The following is a 17,345-nucleotide window of genomic DNA, read 5'->3' as shown; positions in this document are numbered from 1 at the left end:
ACCAAATCATTTCCTATTTTATGGCTTGCAGCCACACTGCTTTTAAGAAGCCAACCACCTCTGAGCTTTGGCTAGTCAGGCATCGTTATGGAAACTAAAGCATCACACTCCTTCTAAAGCAGTGCCCCAAACTATTGCACAGAATGATGTACTCACAACTGTCCAAAAAGCTTAAAATTCTCATGAATTCATGAGCCCTCTGTGTGTAGTTTTCTGAGAGCAGGCACAGCAAGGCAGGAACTGTAACAGACTACATAAGTCTTCCTCTCTTCCATCAGCCAGACACTGAGGGTTTGTAAAACTCCTTTGGCAGATGACATCTATCAAATTGGTGTGGAGACCCAGTGACACCCCACATGAATAGTACCAGCATGACCAACTCAATCCCCTGAGATGCCAGCATGGTTTGTCACTGTGCTGACCAGCTAAAGACAATACTAATTTGTCCTGAGGGAGTTAGGAGTCCTCAAGCTCAGCTGGGGAAGCATGGGAACACAAAGCACTTTTGTGCACTCCCAAAACCTCTTTTGCATTCCCAAGGGTAGGATTTATGAAACAAAAAGCTGCTTCATGAACTCACTTGCAAGAGTCGATAACAAAGACCACATCATTGATGGTAATGCTGGTTTCAGCAATACTGGTAGATAAAATAACCTATAAAAACCAGGAAATGCAAAGTGACATTACTGGGTCTGAAAAAGCCAACAATCCACAGCAAGATAAACTACAGAATTTATAAAAAAAGTGAGCAATACATTCCCGAAAAGCCCAACAGAACAGCACACAGAGAAGGCTCCATACTTTGGTCACTCCAGGAGGCACAGGATCAAACACTCGACGCTGCTCCTCCAGAGGAATCTGGGAATGCAAAGGTAAAATCCTGTACTGGTGGCCTCCTACAACAGGAATACAAGAAGGTTGGTAACTACTACTATGTGAATCTCATTGCTTCTTTCCATAACATAAAAATTTCTGGCCATTCACTCTCTCAACAAATTAGCTCCCTAAGCCACTCATCCAACTCCCATCTTCACACAGTCATTAGTTTCCTTGGGAAAAGATGAAATATAATAAAACAGCTGCTTGTACCAAGGCGTGTGTTCATTTCTAGATGCTTCTGCATTGTATAGATTAAGTTCCAGCCAGGCAAGAAAACAAGGACAGCTCCTGGGACATTCAGAGTCCTGATATAAATCAGCAGGGCCTCAATGAGTTCAAAAGAAGTTTCTCTCTCATTCAGCTGAGCCATGGAGTGCTTTGTTTCTGGGCCATATTCATCACTGCAAATAAGGTTGCAGTTGGCCTACAAAAGAAAAACACGACAAAGAAAATCATATAAATTAATTTACTCAAACTACAGAGACTGGCTGGCCAGGCAAGTAAGAAAATGATATATGTGATAAATGCCTTTCAAGAAAAAATGGCGACTTAAAAAAAATTTCAATTAAGTGGCCTAAACAAAAGTTTCAAACCTACAAATTACAATCGAAATAAAACTGATAATTCCTTGACAATGTATGTAAGCATTGACAATATCAACTGCAAGACAAGAAGGGAGAGAATCTAAATTTTCACCCTAAAAAGGTACCACCAAGCTCATATTTCTCTATTTCTTCTTCCAAGGTTACCAATCTTCACTTTCAAAAGCATTTCAGTTTTAGCTTTAAAGAGAAGTAGGTTGACAAAACATGAGAACCTTAGCTTCAATGAAAAAGAAATTCTTCAGTTTACAAGGGCAAGAAGAAAATTCAGTTCCACTGCTGAAGTTAACAGCAATCTCAGATATTAAAAATAGGAAAGCTGCTAGAGATGTTTCACTTCAACAATGCCAAATGAATTACACTCAAGCTGGAGTACTAAAAATGGCACTTGTTTAATTTTTCATATTAAAGTTCAAACATACATCGTCATCTTCACCACTTTCTTCATCCTTCTCTTTCTTCTTCTTTTCCTTTGGTGGAGGGACAAATTGAGTCATTTGAATACAGTCTTCCAGAAAATAATCTGCAAGGACAGACAGATGATCAGGACTGACTTCCAGAAGCCTGTGCAAGGGAACATAATACTTCACACCATTTCTCAAGACTCTCCTGATATAAATCAGGATGTTTCAGAGTATGAAGCCAAGACTGATAAAACTGGAGGTGCAACCAATGATTTACCTTGGACGGGAAAGGTTCTCCCGTAGACCTCGATGATGGGACAGTTGAAGAAGTATTCACAAAACATACTGGTATCGATGGTGGCAGACATGAGGACAACCCTGATTTCAGGATACGCCTGAATGACATCCCTCAGCACCACCAAAAGGAAATCAGTCTGAATAGAAAGAGAGTAAGAGCATCATTAACTTCCTATCTATAAAAAGCAGTATCTTCCCAAGAAACCCGAAGGAATTACACATTTACTGAGCAAGAAAAGTAACAAGTAGCACAAAAGTGTTCTAAAACCAGAAACAGTTGTCAGTGCTTTATTTTGAAACTACTACAATGCCTGGGATAAGTGATTTTTAGGCTTTCCAGGGTAAAGGAGGGGTTTTCTTTTCTACAAAAATAGTTTGCTTCCTTCCTAACAGTACATTACAACCCCAGGTCTTTTTAAACTTGGCTTACATATAAAGTAGCCATAATTTATAAAATAAATAGGAAAGACTCAGTGCAGGTGTGTGTGAAGTTTGTAGTTCTCTTTAAACATGACATTTATTCAGTTCTGCCATGCAATTAGCTAGGCAGGCCCTTAGCTTAACAGACAAAATTCCAATCTCACTCAGAATTTCCAAACTTGTATTTTACATCATTAACATACATGATGAAGAGATGCATCAGAAAAATGTATGTTGCAATTTTATTCAAATGAGTCCCTAAATTCTGTCCAAACAAGCTTAAACAACATGTCAGAACTTCACGGTTTCTCTCATTCTTGGTATGACAAAGCTGAAATTCAAGGGAACAGAAAATATTCAAGGGAACAGAAAATGTTTGCCATTTCAAATTATATCCAATACCTCTCCTAATTCTATCATCAACTTGTATTTTACTTCATGTAAACCCTGAATTTCAATGTATCACTATCAAGACTGCTGGTTCCATTAATACCACCAGTAATACAACAGTGTCAGTAGAAACAGGACTCTAAAATAACAGCGTCATTCAGCATGCTCCCCCACTGGGACAAGATGTGTTTGTACTGTGGTATTTCATGTTCCAGAGATGACCAGGACACAGGGGATCCTAACAGGAAAATAGTTAGAGGGCAGCAAGGAAGCACAGGTTCTTGCTCTGCTAATCAGGGAAGGAATAACTGAGAGTTCTAAAAATCTTATCAAAGGAAAGAAAGAAAACTCACACACCTGACACTTAGTAAGACACAGTTTCCTCTCGCATGTTGGCTACTACACACAAACACATACAGAAGTTAAACAGAACAGAAGAATAGAGAGATTAGGTCTGTCATCACCAGCTAACTCACATTAATGTCTCTCTCATGGATCTCATCAACAATAACGTGACTAATGCCACGGATCCCAGTCTCCACCTTTCTCAGAAGAACACCTAAACCAGAGACAGCAGGTAAATGTTCACGTAACAGTTCAACCTTTCCCCTCCCTGGTTAAGCCCCTGGTTTAAAAATCAGGAAGTGTGCAGGCTGCCCAGCCCCTTTTCTAATCCCATCTCTAATTGCCATGCTTTCCTTTGTACAAGTGACAAGGCCACAAAGCATTACCACAAGAAAGACTCTTCCATCTTTCCCAGCCAGTGCTGCTTCCCTTTCTGTCTTTTAAGGACAATTAATATATGGCAATTTTATCTCTTCATGGGATTATTTCTGTGTGCTATCAGACCTGTATTATCAGACTTCTGAACAAAAATCTTAAATCTTAATTTTTCTTTGCACAACGGCATGTCAGCAAACTTTTATCCAAAAAGACCCTTTCAAACTTCTGAGCAGACTTTATAAAAATTTTAATTTGACCACATTCCCGCTTTTGCTGCTAACTCAAGAGTTCAAAGTCATGATAAGCTCCAAACATATGGAAGCAATACAGACCTACAGTGCAGAACATGATGCTGGCGTGTGGCCGAGGGAGCACAGATTCGAACCGCACGCTGTACCCACAGCTCTGCCCCGGCTCTTCCCCCCTCTCATAGGATACACGCTCTGCTACGGAAACTGCGCTGATCCGCCGGGGCTGAAGGGTGGAAAAGTTTTCTCTAAATTAATGAGAAGGTTTTAGAAGTTTATCACAAGACCACTGGAAGCAATAAAGGAAATTATAAATGTTACAGGTGCCCTGTCGTAAGATTTCTTTACAAAGTAATCGTTAAACACTAATATTGTAACAGCAAAGGGGGGTTTTTTCACAAAGCAGGGATATAAGGATATATGGCAGCTACCAGCTACTATTTCCCAAATCATTTCTTTGGTCTGAGAGTTTTCACCTGGGCAAGGTTCAGGCCAGATTATCCAAACTGTAAGTCCATGCAAGAGTAATACTCCAAATGAAAATGCACATGATGCTGAGGTTTCTCCTACTTATATTGCTGAGGATACATCTTTATGAACCATGACCTGCAATAATAATAATGGTCCTCAACACATCCTTCAATCCTTCAAGGCCAGCTTGGATGGGGCTTGGAGCAACCTGGCCTAGTGGGTGGCATTACTGACCATGGCAGGGTGTTAGAATGAGATGAGCTTTAAGATCCCTTCCAACCAGAACCATTCCATGGTTCTCTGATTTTACCCTAACCAACAGGTGATTTCTCATATCCAGCACAGAACTGCAGTGGCCACGCATTCCTCACCTGTGTCACCACTATGTTGCACTCAGCAGCTCGGTTGGTTCTGATGTATTCATCCAGTATGTACTGAGGCACTTGGGTGGTTTTGCCACAACCAGTGGCGCCACGGATGACAACAACAGAATTGTGATGGATGGCATCCAGAATTTCACTTTCAAAATTCTTCAGAGGTAAGGCCTCTCTCTCTTCTTGGATCTGGAAACAAAAGCCCAGGACATTTCCAAAATCTCCAAAAATCAGCCTCTTCTGCTCCACATCTATACTTTGCCTCACTTTATGCTTTTCCCTTACCCAAAGGAAAAACTGCCTAAGAACAGGTCATCGTTTGTATTTTTTCCTGGCACAGCACAACTCATCCCCGCATCCACCCCAGTGGAACACCCAGCACTTCTGAAAACATGGTGTGTATTTGTACTGAAATCCAGCCTTACACACTTTGTGTTACATTCAACCCCTCTGGAAAATAAAGAGCCTAGCGCAAGGATGACAAGTCACAGGAAGCACACTTACCCTCTGTAATTCCTGATCCCGCTCCAGACGGTACATGAAATCACTTTTCAGATCCATGCTTATTTGCTCCGGAGTGAGCTGGAAGTGTAAGACGTTATTTGGAGGCTTTTTGACCCCTCTTCTTATCTACATCGTAACTTCAGTATCAGATCAGTCACACCAACATCATGATCCCAAATATCCGTAAAGGATCGTTTCCTACATAACTCCCTGAAATCAGTTATGCCTCTGAGCTGTTTTATTTCATTCATTCCAGCGTATTAAACATTCATCTCCAAAGAAGTCTCTCAGAAAGACCGAAAACACTGAAGAAGAATGATTGTTTAAACACTTTGACTGCTTGAGAAACATACTCGATTCAGCAGGAAGCCAACAAGATGATGGTTCGGACAGGAGTTTTCAGTATAAGTAACGACCTAATGTAAACACAAACCTACCCTTAAAACTGCAGCTGAAAAGGGAAAAGTTTGAAGAGAATTCATCAGGCAACTCCTGTTTTTCAACTGCAAAGGAATTCTGAAGAAATGAAAATTTGTTACCAAAGGGTAGTTGGCCAGTTGTTTTTACTGCAAGTAAGTCAGCTGTTCCAGTTAGAACTAGCACGGGTGAATCCTGAAGAGATTTGAAGCCAGCTTAATTTGCAATGTCCACATTGGTTATGTGTTTTGTGCAGCAAGAGCTAAATTTACATAGTTCCATATATTTTAAAAAAACAATATATAACAATCAATACTAATTTAATGTAACTTATGGAAAAAACTCCAGTAGAAAAAGTATTAAATTATTATTTTGGCCATAAGCAATCTGGCTCTTATAGGAGAATCAAGCTCCTGCCCTAATTCTGACCAGGTTATACCAGTCAGACCAAACTACCCTCTGAACTTGGCAAACCAGTAATTCTTTCCCTTCTTCATTCTATCATGCCACATTGTTGCTTTGAATTCGTTCTGTGCTGAACGAGACTAGAAATGACAAAAAGTAAGAAAAGTTGGTTGCTTGTGTAGTGGCACTGGCTTGGAGCAGTTTCTCCTCCCAGAATAAGAGTCTGAGCATGGAAGTATGGGAAAGAGAAGCCAGAGGATTATAAATGACATGGCTGTGAACTTACCTTGTAATTTCAATTACAAATTTTGTATGGGCTGCACAATAGCAGGCAAAAGGTGAAACAAAGCAGAGAATTGGGACACTCAAAACACTGCTGCTCAAGACCTGATAAAACATGAAGTAAACACAAAGAACTCTCTGCCTCCAGATCAAGAAAGGAAGAAATTTTATCAGTGGACTGTCCTCTCCTTTGAAATAGCTCATACTTTAAATCCTGGTCAGGGAGAAGCATTAGAAGTTCTGGAAGCATGGGGAAATCAAGCAACAGGTCCATTTTTTAAGCTGTCTTACATTTGCCAGAGGACCGTCATCAATATTGCAGCCAGTCCAAGGGTTCCAGTTGGAATGAGGTGGTGACCAGGGAACAACTCCCATATGACTTTGTCTCTGCGATGGTTCAAAATGGGCCAACTTTCCAACATTGATCAGAACTGGATCACTGGGATCTTCAGGCTGTAAATCCAAAAGCAGAGTGGGCAAAGACAGATAAATGATAAAACGAGCAGGTGTGATGTTCCATACTGGAGTATTGAACCACATACTCACCAAAGGCACAATCTCCAGGGACAGTTCCTGTATAGTCTTTTGCAGATGATTTTCTAAGTCAGAAGACAACAACACCTCATAGGGTTCCAACTAGGAAATATTTAAAAACTACCCATCAATATACACAAAAAACAGGCACTGGAATCCAGAACTGTGGGCTATTAGAGCTGAACCATCAAACACCTCCTCATGAAACAAGGCCAAAGAGTATCATCAGTTCAAAATTCACATTCTTGAAATGTTTTGCCAACTTTTCATTGAATAAGAATTTGCAGGCTATTTTTAAATACTTGAGTTTAACACATTCCCAAACTTGCAACCAAATAACAACTGAATAACATATATTCCTTGGTATGTATATATATATATACATATATATATATCTATATGTATATATATTTGAATTGGCAGAAAATGCTCATGTGACAGAGAATTAATCCAAACAGTCATAAACAGAAATATTCAAGCTTGTAGAAAAAATATACAGAAAATAGCATTTGTTACAAATCCTATTTCATTTAATAGAATGTAAAATTGGTTACTGCTCCAATCACATACACATGAAGCTATATTTCTGATGCAAATCACTGGCCAGAACAGAAACAGTTGCTAAAGAATAAAAATTTTTAATAACTTACAAGATGTTAAATATGGAGAGCAAACTTTTAACTCACTCCTGCTTATGAGAGTGCTTCTGTGTTATGAAATGAAAGCAATAATTCCTGTCCCTCCTGCCAAACTCACCAATTCTCCTTTCTTCTTCGTCTGCCCAGAGTAAGGCTCAATGATACCAAGGTGGTAGAGCTGTCTGACCAGGGAAAGGGCACAGGACTGTGCTGCCAGCTTTTTGTTTGATCCGTGCTCGCGACTGAAAATCCCTGCAGCACACAGAGGTCAGAGCTGTAGCAGCGGAGTCAAGCAGCTTCCACAGAAGACACTACTCTGAACTGGGCTCTCTGACTGTACACTTAGACCAGGTTTCATGGACAGTCTCAAATCTTGATAAATCCAGAATTCCACCATAAAATCCAACTAGGTCCCTCCACTGGCCAGCTAACACTGGCTGTGTGATGTTACTTTACTGCTAAGTCCCTTGAAGTTTTTCTGCATTCAGTGCCTAAGGAAGTATGATTATCCAATAACATCCAGCAACATCAAACAAATTACCCTTTACCTCTGGAAGTGGCTCCAACACATAACTATAACAAACTCTGTACCCACACATGTTCCTCTATACCAACACCCATCTCTTGCAAAGTTAAAAAATAAACTTACTTCTGCCCAGCTGCTTCACATAAATGTTCATTTCTGCATTAAAGCTCCTGCAAGAGAAAGAAAGAACACAAAGGTACAATTACCAATAGCTGACACTGCAAAAATATTTACTCTTTCCAATATTTCTAGGCAAAGATCTCTGTCCTCAGTCAGAAACTCTCACTGCTTTTAGTCCCTTTAACCCCAAGTTAGTAGGTAACAGACCTGCCATCAACAGAACCAGATGATTTGATAAGAAGACTCCTGAATATGCCACTGTTCAGCACTGAAATTTAAAGCCACATTATTAGGAAATATGCTCTGAGCTGTCCAAGTTTAAGGCAACAGTTATAAAGCATGTGGGATGTTGATGCAACATTAATATGCATCCCAATGTACCATTAACTGTATCCCACATTAGTATTGGTATAACACTAATGTAACCCACTAACAGCCTGTGTTTTAATGACTAGATGCAACACTTAATACAGTTACTCTGCTTTTTGCCACACATTTGATCAGCTCAGAGCATAAACAAAACCAAACCAGGTCACTTAGTCAAAAACATTGAACTTATCTGAACAGGAGACAGAGTATTTGAATTCGCAGGAATTTCCATTCCCTTATGCCATTCTCTGGAAACAGCAGAACTTGAGTAACAGAGTTAGAGAGTTACTCAAGGGTAACTCTGGTAGCAAACCCAACAATTTACTTAGTAGATACGTAACCAGTTCAGTTAAAGGTTAACTGGCATATTAATCACAGAATCATAGGATCATGGAATGGTTTGGGTTGGAAGGGATCTTAAAGACCATCTCATTCCAATCCCCTGCCAGGGGCAGGAACACCTTCCACTATCCCAGCTTGCTCCAAGCCTCGTCCAACCTGGCCTTGGACACTTCCAGGGATGGGGCACCCACAGATGCTCTGGGCAACCTGTTCTAGGCCCTCACCACTCTCCCAGAGAATTCAGGCTTAAAAAGAAAATCCTCAATGGAGGAGGACAGAAATCACGATCCATGTTTTTAAGAATCCCAAACCTAAGCCTGTATTTGCCACATGAAATATTCAAGCCAAGTTCTTGTAAGACAGGATTTAAAGCGGCAAATGTGACTCAAGGCGCATGACTGGAGTTTATTGGACTGAGATCCTCTTTGGAAACTAGGCCTTGGCATTTGCACAGCAGGAGGCTGTGCCTTGCACAGGAGGCTGTGTCCTTCATTTTTTGCTGCAAACAAACAATAAAAAAGGTTAAAGGAGTGACTTAAATTTCAGGTTAGACCTCCTTCCTGTGCTACCAGTAAACTGACCTTCAGGCACAGTGGCTTCAGGGGTCAAAGGCCACTGGCTCTCAGGGACACAACAGCCACCTAAGACACCGATGACAGTGTGTTTCTCAGCCAGGCCTACAGTCAGCATTCAATCTCATTCTCCACCACCTGAGGGGAGAACAGCAACACCAGAAATCAGTTTGCAACAGAATCCCATGATTCCCTAGTCCAGCCTCAGCAGCCCATGTGTGAGCAGGCACAGGTCTTTGGTGCCACTCTTCAGCAGGAACAGGAGGCACAGGCATCCCAAAACAGAAAAGCCACATCCCATCCCTTAATATGAGCTCATGCTTTGTGTTTTAGGAGAGCCATCTTTATATTTACAATATATAATTAAATTAATTAAATGTCTAATTAAAGTTTCCAAATTAAAATTTTCCAGCTATTACTAAGTTCTTAGACCATGAGTATGATTAATTGACCACAAACCTCTGAGAGCATGGCTAACATATCTGTTATAACCTATATCTCTGATCATTACCTCAAAAAAACCCCAAAACAGATTGGCAAGATTCATAAAACCGGTATTTCTTTAAAAAAACCCAACAACCTAAACTATATTATGTCCCTCTCCTGTTACACACTCCAAAAGGATTAAATCAAACAGTCTCCCAACAGTCCCTCAGTGAGCCCTACAACACATTAGGATTGTTTCATGCCTATTTGATCTGTTGCAGCTGGTAGTGAATAGCCCATTCTGCCATTCCATCCAGGGCAATCCACACAAGCTTCCCTGAACAAAGAGTATATAGGAAACTCTGAAATGCACTCCAGAAGAACAATAACCAGGCTGAGAAACATACTGTCATCTGTATCATTTCCTTCTGCTCAAGACTAGATAAATTTAAATACATAGGGTTTAATGCTGCAGCAGGTGTAACAAAAATGAGCTACACAAATATTCCCTAAGCTACAAGATAAAAGAAATGTTCAGAAGCTACACCTGCAACAAGCATAATTTAAATTGCTAGTACTGTACAAACTAACTTTTTATGTCACTCACTTAAGTGAAGGAAATGGCCTTGCCTGAGAGACATAAATTGAGATGAAGTGACTTGAAGACAGGTTTTAAATGAGAATTTACAACTTTCTGCACCAATACACATCTTTTAGATGTTCCAAATGACTGGAAGACTCAATAACAAAAGAATACCATAAGTCCTGCAAGAGAGACTCTCATGAAAGGCTGTAATAAGAAAATTCTCTTGTCTTTCTAAAAATATTAACTTTCATAGAACACAAGTTTATATAACACAAAAATGCCCAACCCCAAACCCAGCCAGGAGAATCCAGCAGCAGCAGCACACCATTGTGTCCGGCCACAAAACATCATTATATTTTACCAGAAATAATTCAATGTCCTAACATCTGGATGATTTGTAAATACTGTTCCTAATAGGGATAAAATAATAAAAACAATCAATTCTTTATGGACAATCTGTTATGAGCTACTTTCATTTGGGAGAAACACATGCTTCTGGTGGAATGGCTAAAAGTCAAAAAAGAGTGATATCCAGCTGGTCTTAACTGAAACTTAAGACTCTCAGAACTCCTTTGGGAAGATTCTGCCGAACTGTTTTTTTCAAAAGATGATTCCATTGCCAAAAAAGTTAGTTATAATAAATATATATAATATAATAACATATATATAATATAATAAAAAAGAGAAATAAAATGTCCTTAAAGCACGTTGCTACATAAGCAAATTTAAGATTTACTTAAAATGCACAAAGGCAACAACAGTCACAGAACAATTACCACAAACACTTGAGCTCTCTTTTCATTCAAACTAACACCCCAGCTAGAGGACTAGAGGACAGAAATCAGTTTAAAAGCTGCATATCCAGAATTTCTTAGAAATCTCTTCAGTCCCTCAGATCTTGGCACTGAGACTCCTCACCCCCATATCAATATTTAGGGATGTTTTTGGTCCTGGGAAAGAACACTATGGCTTTATGGAGCACGGCAAGTAAGTGTGAAGAGCCACTGTCACCAAAAATATTTTGAACCCTTCAGACATAGATGGTGACTAAAACTACCAAACCTGTTGTGATCAGGCCCCATTTCAATGTATTTATATTCTTCCTGGATCTTCTCCTTTTGGAAAAACTGGTTCAGACGTGCCTTGGCATTTTCCAAGGTCCAACCCCCATGAAGATCGGCATTTAAGTCCACTTCTGACTCTGAGGTCTAATATGGAAAAAAAAAAAGAGTATCATTTACCAGTTTAAAGATTATTACAAGTCTTTAAAGTAACACACCTACATGCTATAAAATAATTAGGACATCACAGAAAATGCTAAAAAGTCCTCAGTAATTCCTTATTTTCAGAATAAAATGTCTGTACAGAGTCCTGGATGTTCAGACTATCCAGCGCAATTTATTTGTTCCTAGCTTAAACAAATTACCTTTATTAAAAGTCAACAAGTAAATCTGCAGCTTAAACTAACAGCAAAATATCAAAAGAAAACTGCAAGCTTGGTTATAAATGCAAATAACAAATTAAAGGGAACAAAAGATACCTATTTAAGAACTAAAGGAGAATTCCACTGCATGACTTACCTCCTGCACTTCTTGCTCCTCTTTCCTTGAATAATAATCTTGCAAGTTTGCACCCCGATCCCACTGAGCTCCATGACTGCCACAGTTTCCAGGTGCTGCACCTGGTCTGTTGCCTACCACACAGAAAAAAAAACCCACAAAATAACTCCCCAAAACATGTTCTTAGCAGCAGAGAGGCATTGTCTGGCCATTTTGACAGGCCATGACCTTCAGATCTCATGCAGTCATCCACACTGCTGCCTCAAAACTATGACTTCAGTGTCCTGTCTGCAGAGTGATGCAATTTGGGGGAGAAATCACCACCAAAACACATTCAGATACACAGAAATTACAGTTTTCAGTCTTACCTACTTCACTTTTTAAAAGCAAATGTGGAGGAAGGGGTCCCCCCGAAGCTGAACTGGAACCAGTGACATCTCTAGCTGCTTCCTGTCCTCCAGTGGGGATATCACCTGCTGCTGGCTAGGGAAGGAAATGAAGGAAAACCTCAGCACATCAGTACATAATAGGTCATTTTACTATTTAGCTAGGAACTATTCAAGCAGTTTAAAGACCTCAGGCAACAGTTATCCCCAGTAAATAGGCAATAGTTACTACCCAGCAGCAACCCCAATAGTAACACAACTGTGAATATTCAGACACTGAACTGCCATGAAACTGACTGGCACAGCAAAACCAAAATAGCAGTCCTGTTCCCATTGGGTTTCACCTAGGCTGATAAGGCAGGGAGGCTGCTTCCACTGAGAAAATTCATATATCCTTAATGGAGCACTAGAAGAAGATTCTTCCCTCTCAACAGGTTAACACATAACTTCATGCTGTATTTACTTTCTCACTAAACTTGCTGTAATGACAGAGTTAACCTCCTCTTCCTCAGCCTTTAAGTGATAGTCACTGCTGAGTGTTCACAAAACATCATAAAAAGCAGTGATCCTGTTACACAGCTGAAGCAATTATGGTTTTGAAAATGCCAGATTTTCAATGTCTGGTTTGATATACCTGTGATTATTATTTTTGGGTTTGTTTTTGTTGTTTTTCTTTTAAAGCACACAGGATTATATATATTTTATATGTATTATAACATGGCTCTAAAACTTTACAGTGTCAGGTGTGAGTACTCAGCACTTTTAAAGCCAGACTGCACCTCACAGGGACTGAATTCTTTCCAGCCTCATCAGCTTTGCAGCCCAACACACAGCTGTATTTCCCAGATCATCCTACAACATTCGGTTGGGCTTGATAATCTCAAAGGTCTTTTCCAACCTAAATGATTCCATGAGTCCATGATATTCTGTATGGGCCTCAGCCTTCCAGCAGTGCAAGAAGTCCCTCACATTCATCACTGCACAGGGGCACCAGACTGAACTCCAGGGATGAAACACAATCAAGAGCATGGCACCACAATGACAGAGTAGTCTTTGGAAAGGAGAAAGAGCAACTTACTCCAAAAGCAGGAATTTCATCCTTCTTCATTTCATTCACCCGCACTAAGTAGTTGATGAAGTCTCGGGCAGCGTTGCTCTGCGCATCCTTCTTGTTGGTAGAGTTGCCCATGCCGACATAGTTGAAGCCTTCCACTCGGACCTGCAAGGAACAACACACAGCTCTGGCATGTGCAGCTGAAAGGGGTTTGGAGACCAGCAACACCAACTGGAACACCAAATCCTGGCTGCTGCTAAGTACAGGAGAAATAATATTACTAAATATTGTTACATATCATTATATATAGCTACATATTTCTGTAGGTATTGAAAAGCAAACCCCCACATTCTGAGAACTTCTGCCCTCAGAGCACAAGTGCTTCCCAAAACCTCGTGGAAGAAGAAAAATCAATGTAGGAAGGGAACCTGGCAACACACAGCAGCAAACTCTGCCCAAGATCACTTTCCTCAACTTAAATACCAAACCCTTGGATAACAAGGACAGGAGTGACTTGGGTCCACTCAGCCATAGCTCCATGCTCTTGCAACATAGATGTGATTTATTTCTGATTTTTTTTTACTTTAGCACAGCAATTCTACGCCCTGGACAATGGTACCTCGAACCATACAGTAACCATACTGGATTCACAGCCATCCTACCAAGCTGCAAAAATCAGTGAGAGAGATGCTTCAATGAGACTGATCCTTTCACCTGTTAAGCCTCCATGGATAATCATGGGGCATCAACATATAAAACGAGTACAACACTACTTGTATAATATACAATATATATGTATAGTGTGACTTTTTACAAAAAGCATGGAGTGACAGAACAGGGGGGAGTGGCTTCACACTGACAGAGGGCAGGGTTAGATGGGATATTAGGAAGAAATCGTTCCCTGTGAGGGTGGGGAAGCCCTGGCACAGATTGCCCAGAGAAGCTGTGGCTGCCCCTGGATCCCTGGAAGTGTCCAAGGCCAGGTTGGATGGGGCTTGGAGCAAGCTGGGATAGTGGAAGGTATCCATGGCAGGGGGTGGAACTGGATGAGCTTTAAGGTCCCTTCCAGCCCAAACCATGATTCTGTGAATATATCTATTCATACAACCATTCCATCCTAGTATTGCTCAACCAGTTATAATACCTTGAAAACTGCTTTAATGCCACTGTGTTTCTTAGTTTTCTTACTGACATGGAAGACAAACAGGGAAGAGAAGGGTAAAATGACAAATTTAAGACGCAGATCTGTAGATGCTAAGAGAGGTGGCAGAGCAATTTTCCTATTTTTACAGCCGCCTGTGAAAGTCTCCCTTCTCACACTAACCAGCTAGGAAAACCATTTGAGTTTCTGTAAACTATCTCACAGGTGCAGGCTGTTTGTGACTCTGTTTTCCACACTGGGAAAAATATTTTGGAAAGGGATGTTATGCCATTCAGCCAATCCCTCTGGGAGGCAGATGGTCAAGCATCCAATGGTTTTATGCAACCCTTGCGAACAAAGCTATATAAGCTGAATTATATAATTAAATATAGCCATTTTCTGGCCTTTGAATCTGATCCTGAATCCGTGTCATTCTTTGCGCCGTCTTGGTACTACAGCGACACAGATCCATGGCATCACTCATGAACTGATCTGTTCTGCACCTGGCCTCACACTTAGTGCCAGCTACTTGTCAGAGCCAACCTGAATTCACAGCTCCCACATCCCCAATATCTAGAGAAAGGAGTAAAGGAGTATTAGAGCAGTGCAGAGTAGCAACCATTCAAACAAGAATTCTTTAATACATTCATCTGAAGTTCAAGAGTGGGCCAGAGCTCTTGGCAGAGGTGACATACAGCACCCCTCAACAACTATTTTAACTGCAAGAAAGGTCACACACGATGCAGAGACACACACCACCCGTAAATAAACCGACCCGTTTTTCCTGTAAGAACATCGTTCCGGCTTCTTCCCTCCTTTCACTCATTTCACAGTGCGCACGCGCAGCCAGGACACTCTGGCTCAAAGCAGCCCAGGCCTCCCTGAGCCCTCGGCTTCCAGTGACGCCCACCCAGGCCGGGCAGGGCCCAGACCGCGGACAGGACCCCACACCCCCGGTGCGGACCCCAGGTTCCTTCTGGCAGAAGACCCCGGCAGCACCCCCAACAGGGCAGCAGGTTCCCTCTGACAGAGCCGCCAGACCTGCTCCCAGACCCCCGGCACCGATCCAACGTTCCCAGCGGCAGAGCCTCGGGTCCGACCCGGCAGGGTCCTCAGCAGCACCCCGAAACCCCTGGCACAGCCCAGACCCCATCACGAACCTCAGACCCCCGGCAGGGCCCCACATTCCCTTTAACAGGGTCCTCAGACCCCCGGCAGAGATCCAGGTCCCTCCCGGCAGTGACCCAAGACTCGCGGCACGGTCCAAGTTCCCTCTGGCACAGCCCATGCTCTCGTCACGGCCTCCAAGCCCCCCAGCACAGCCCCCACACGCCCGGCAGGGCCCCGGCAGGCGCCCGGCAGGGCCCCGGCAGGCCCCCGGCAGGCCCCCAGACCCACTCAGGGCCCTCAGATCCCCGACAAACCCTGGCAAGACGCTCAGAGCCCGCCAGGGTCCGTCCAGGGCCCCGGAGGACCCCAGTCCTCCTCTGTGTCCCCAGACCCGCGGCACAGCCCGAAGTCCCCCTCAAGGCTCCCAGCCCCCCACAGGGCGCCCAGCCCGCTCCCCCGATGGAGCAGGCCCGCACCTCGCAGAGGAAGGTCTGCCGGCCACGGCCGCCGGCGGCGCGAATCTCGTAGACCGGCATCACCCTCCTCCTGCCGCACCAGGCGTACAGGTAGTTCTTCACGTCCCCCATGGCCGGGCCAGGGGCACCGGAGCAGGACCCTCCGCTCCAGCCGGCGCCGGGCCCGCGGCAGCACCACCCGGCAGCGCCTGCGCGCGGCCGAACGGCGGCCGGGAGGCATCCAGGAGGTGCCGGGCGCATTCCCTCTGCCCTCCATCCCTCCCCTCCAGCGCCCCGCGATCGCGCTCCTGTCCAAACCATCATCTTGTTGGCTTCCTGCTGAATCGAGTATGTTTCTCAAGCAGTCAAAGTGTTTAAACAATCATTCTTCTTCAGTGTTTTCGGTCTTTCTGAGAGACTTCTTTGGAGATGAATGTTTAATACGCTGGAATGAATGAAATAAAACAGCTCAGAGGCATAACTGATTTCAGGGAGTTATGTAGGAAACGATCCTTTACGGATATTTGGGATCATGATGTTGGTGTGACTGATCTGATACTGAAGTTACGATGTAGATAAGAAGAGGGGTCAAAAAGCCTCCAAATAACGTCTTACACTTCCAGCTCACTCCGGAGCAAATAAGCATGGATCTGAAAAGTGATTTCATGTACCGTCTGGAGCGGGATCAGGAATTACAGAGGGTAAGTGTGCTTCCTGTGACTTGTCATCCTTGCGCTAGGCTCTTTATTTTCCAGAGGGGTTGAATGTAACACAAAGTGTGTAAGGCTGGATTTCAGTACAAATACACACCATGTTTTCAGAAGTGCTGGGTGTTCCACTGGGGTGGATGCGGGGATGAGTTGTGCTGTGCCAGGAAAAAATACAAACGATGACCTGTTCTTAGGCAGTTTTTCCTTTGGGTAAGGGAAAAGCATAAAGTGAGGCAAAGTATAGATGTGGAGCAGAAGAGGCTGATTTTTGGAGATTTTGGAAATGTCCTGGGCTTTTGTTTCCAGATCCAAGAAGAGAGAGAGGCCTTACCTCTGAAGAATTTTGAAAGTGAAATTCTGGATGCCATCCATCACAATTCTGTTGTTGTCATCCGTGGCGC

General features: G+C 42.6%; 1 protein-coding gene across 2 annotated transcripts in view; it reads right to left on the bottom strand.

The window, feature by feature from the left end:
- DHX9 (DExH-box helicase 9) overlaps nucleotides 1-16,458 on the bottom strand; it is a 29,543-nt gene extending 13,085 nt beyond the window's left edge. Inside the window, exons 1-18 of one of the 2 annotated variants that reach the window (XM_039555627.1) lie at nucleotides 16,256-16,458; nucleotides 13,553-13,693; nucleotides 12,457-12,571; nucleotides 12,110-12,222; nucleotides 11,592-11,737; nucleotides 8,238-8,284; nucleotides 7,707-7,840; nucleotides 6,963-7,052; nucleotides 6,708-6,869; nucleotides 5,313-5,390; nucleotides 4,806-4,997; nucleotides 4,048-4,189; nucleotides 3,469-3,551; nucleotides 2,163-2,319; nucleotides 1,904-2,004; nucleotides 1,090-1,303; nucleotides 802-896; nucleotides 581-654 (exon numbers count right to left, since the gene is read on the bottom strand). In XM_039555627.1, the coding sequence (XP_039411561.1) occupies nucleotides 581-654; nucleotides 802-896; nucleotides 1,090-1,303; nucleotides 1,904-2,004; nucleotides 2,163-2,319; nucleotides 3,469-3,551; nucleotides 4,048-4,189; nucleotides 4,806-4,997; nucleotides 5,313-5,390; nucleotides 6,708-6,869; nucleotides 6,963-7,052; nucleotides 7,707-7,840; nucleotides 8,238-8,284; nucleotides 11,592-11,737; nucleotides 12,110-12,222; nucleotides 12,457-12,571; nucleotides 13,553-13,693; nucleotides 16,256-16,366 (2,195 nt within the window). In that variant the 5' untranslated portion in view covers nucleotides 16,367-16,458. Of the gene's footprint in view, nucleotides 1-580; nucleotides 655-801; nucleotides 897-1,089; nucleotides 1,304-1,903; nucleotides 2,005-2,162; nucleotides 2,320-3,468; nucleotides 3,552-4,047; nucleotides 4,190-4,805; nucleotides 4,998-5,312; nucleotides 5,391-6,707; nucleotides 6,870-6,962; nucleotides 7,053-7,706; nucleotides 7,841-8,237; nucleotides 8,285-9,526; nucleotides 9,618-11,591; nucleotides 11,738-12,109; nucleotides 12,223-12,456; nucleotides 12,572-13,552; nucleotides 13,694-16,255 lie in introns of those variants that run through there. The other variant, XM_010406375.2, reaches the window with a different exon arrangement.
- Nucleotides 16,459-17,345: the final 887 nt, after the last annotated feature.

This window comes from Corvus cornix, chromosome 8 (genome assembly GCF_000738735.6).
Source record: "Corvus cornix cornix isolate S_Up_H32 chromosome 8, ASM73873v5, whole genome shotgun sequence".
Taxonomy (NCBI): domain Eukaryota; kingdom Metazoa; phylum Chordata; class Aves; order Passeriformes; family Corvidae; genus Corvus; species Corvus cornix.
The sequence above is the reverse complement of the archived record's forward strand: the minus strand, read 5'-3'. Positions and strand labels throughout refer to the sequence as shown.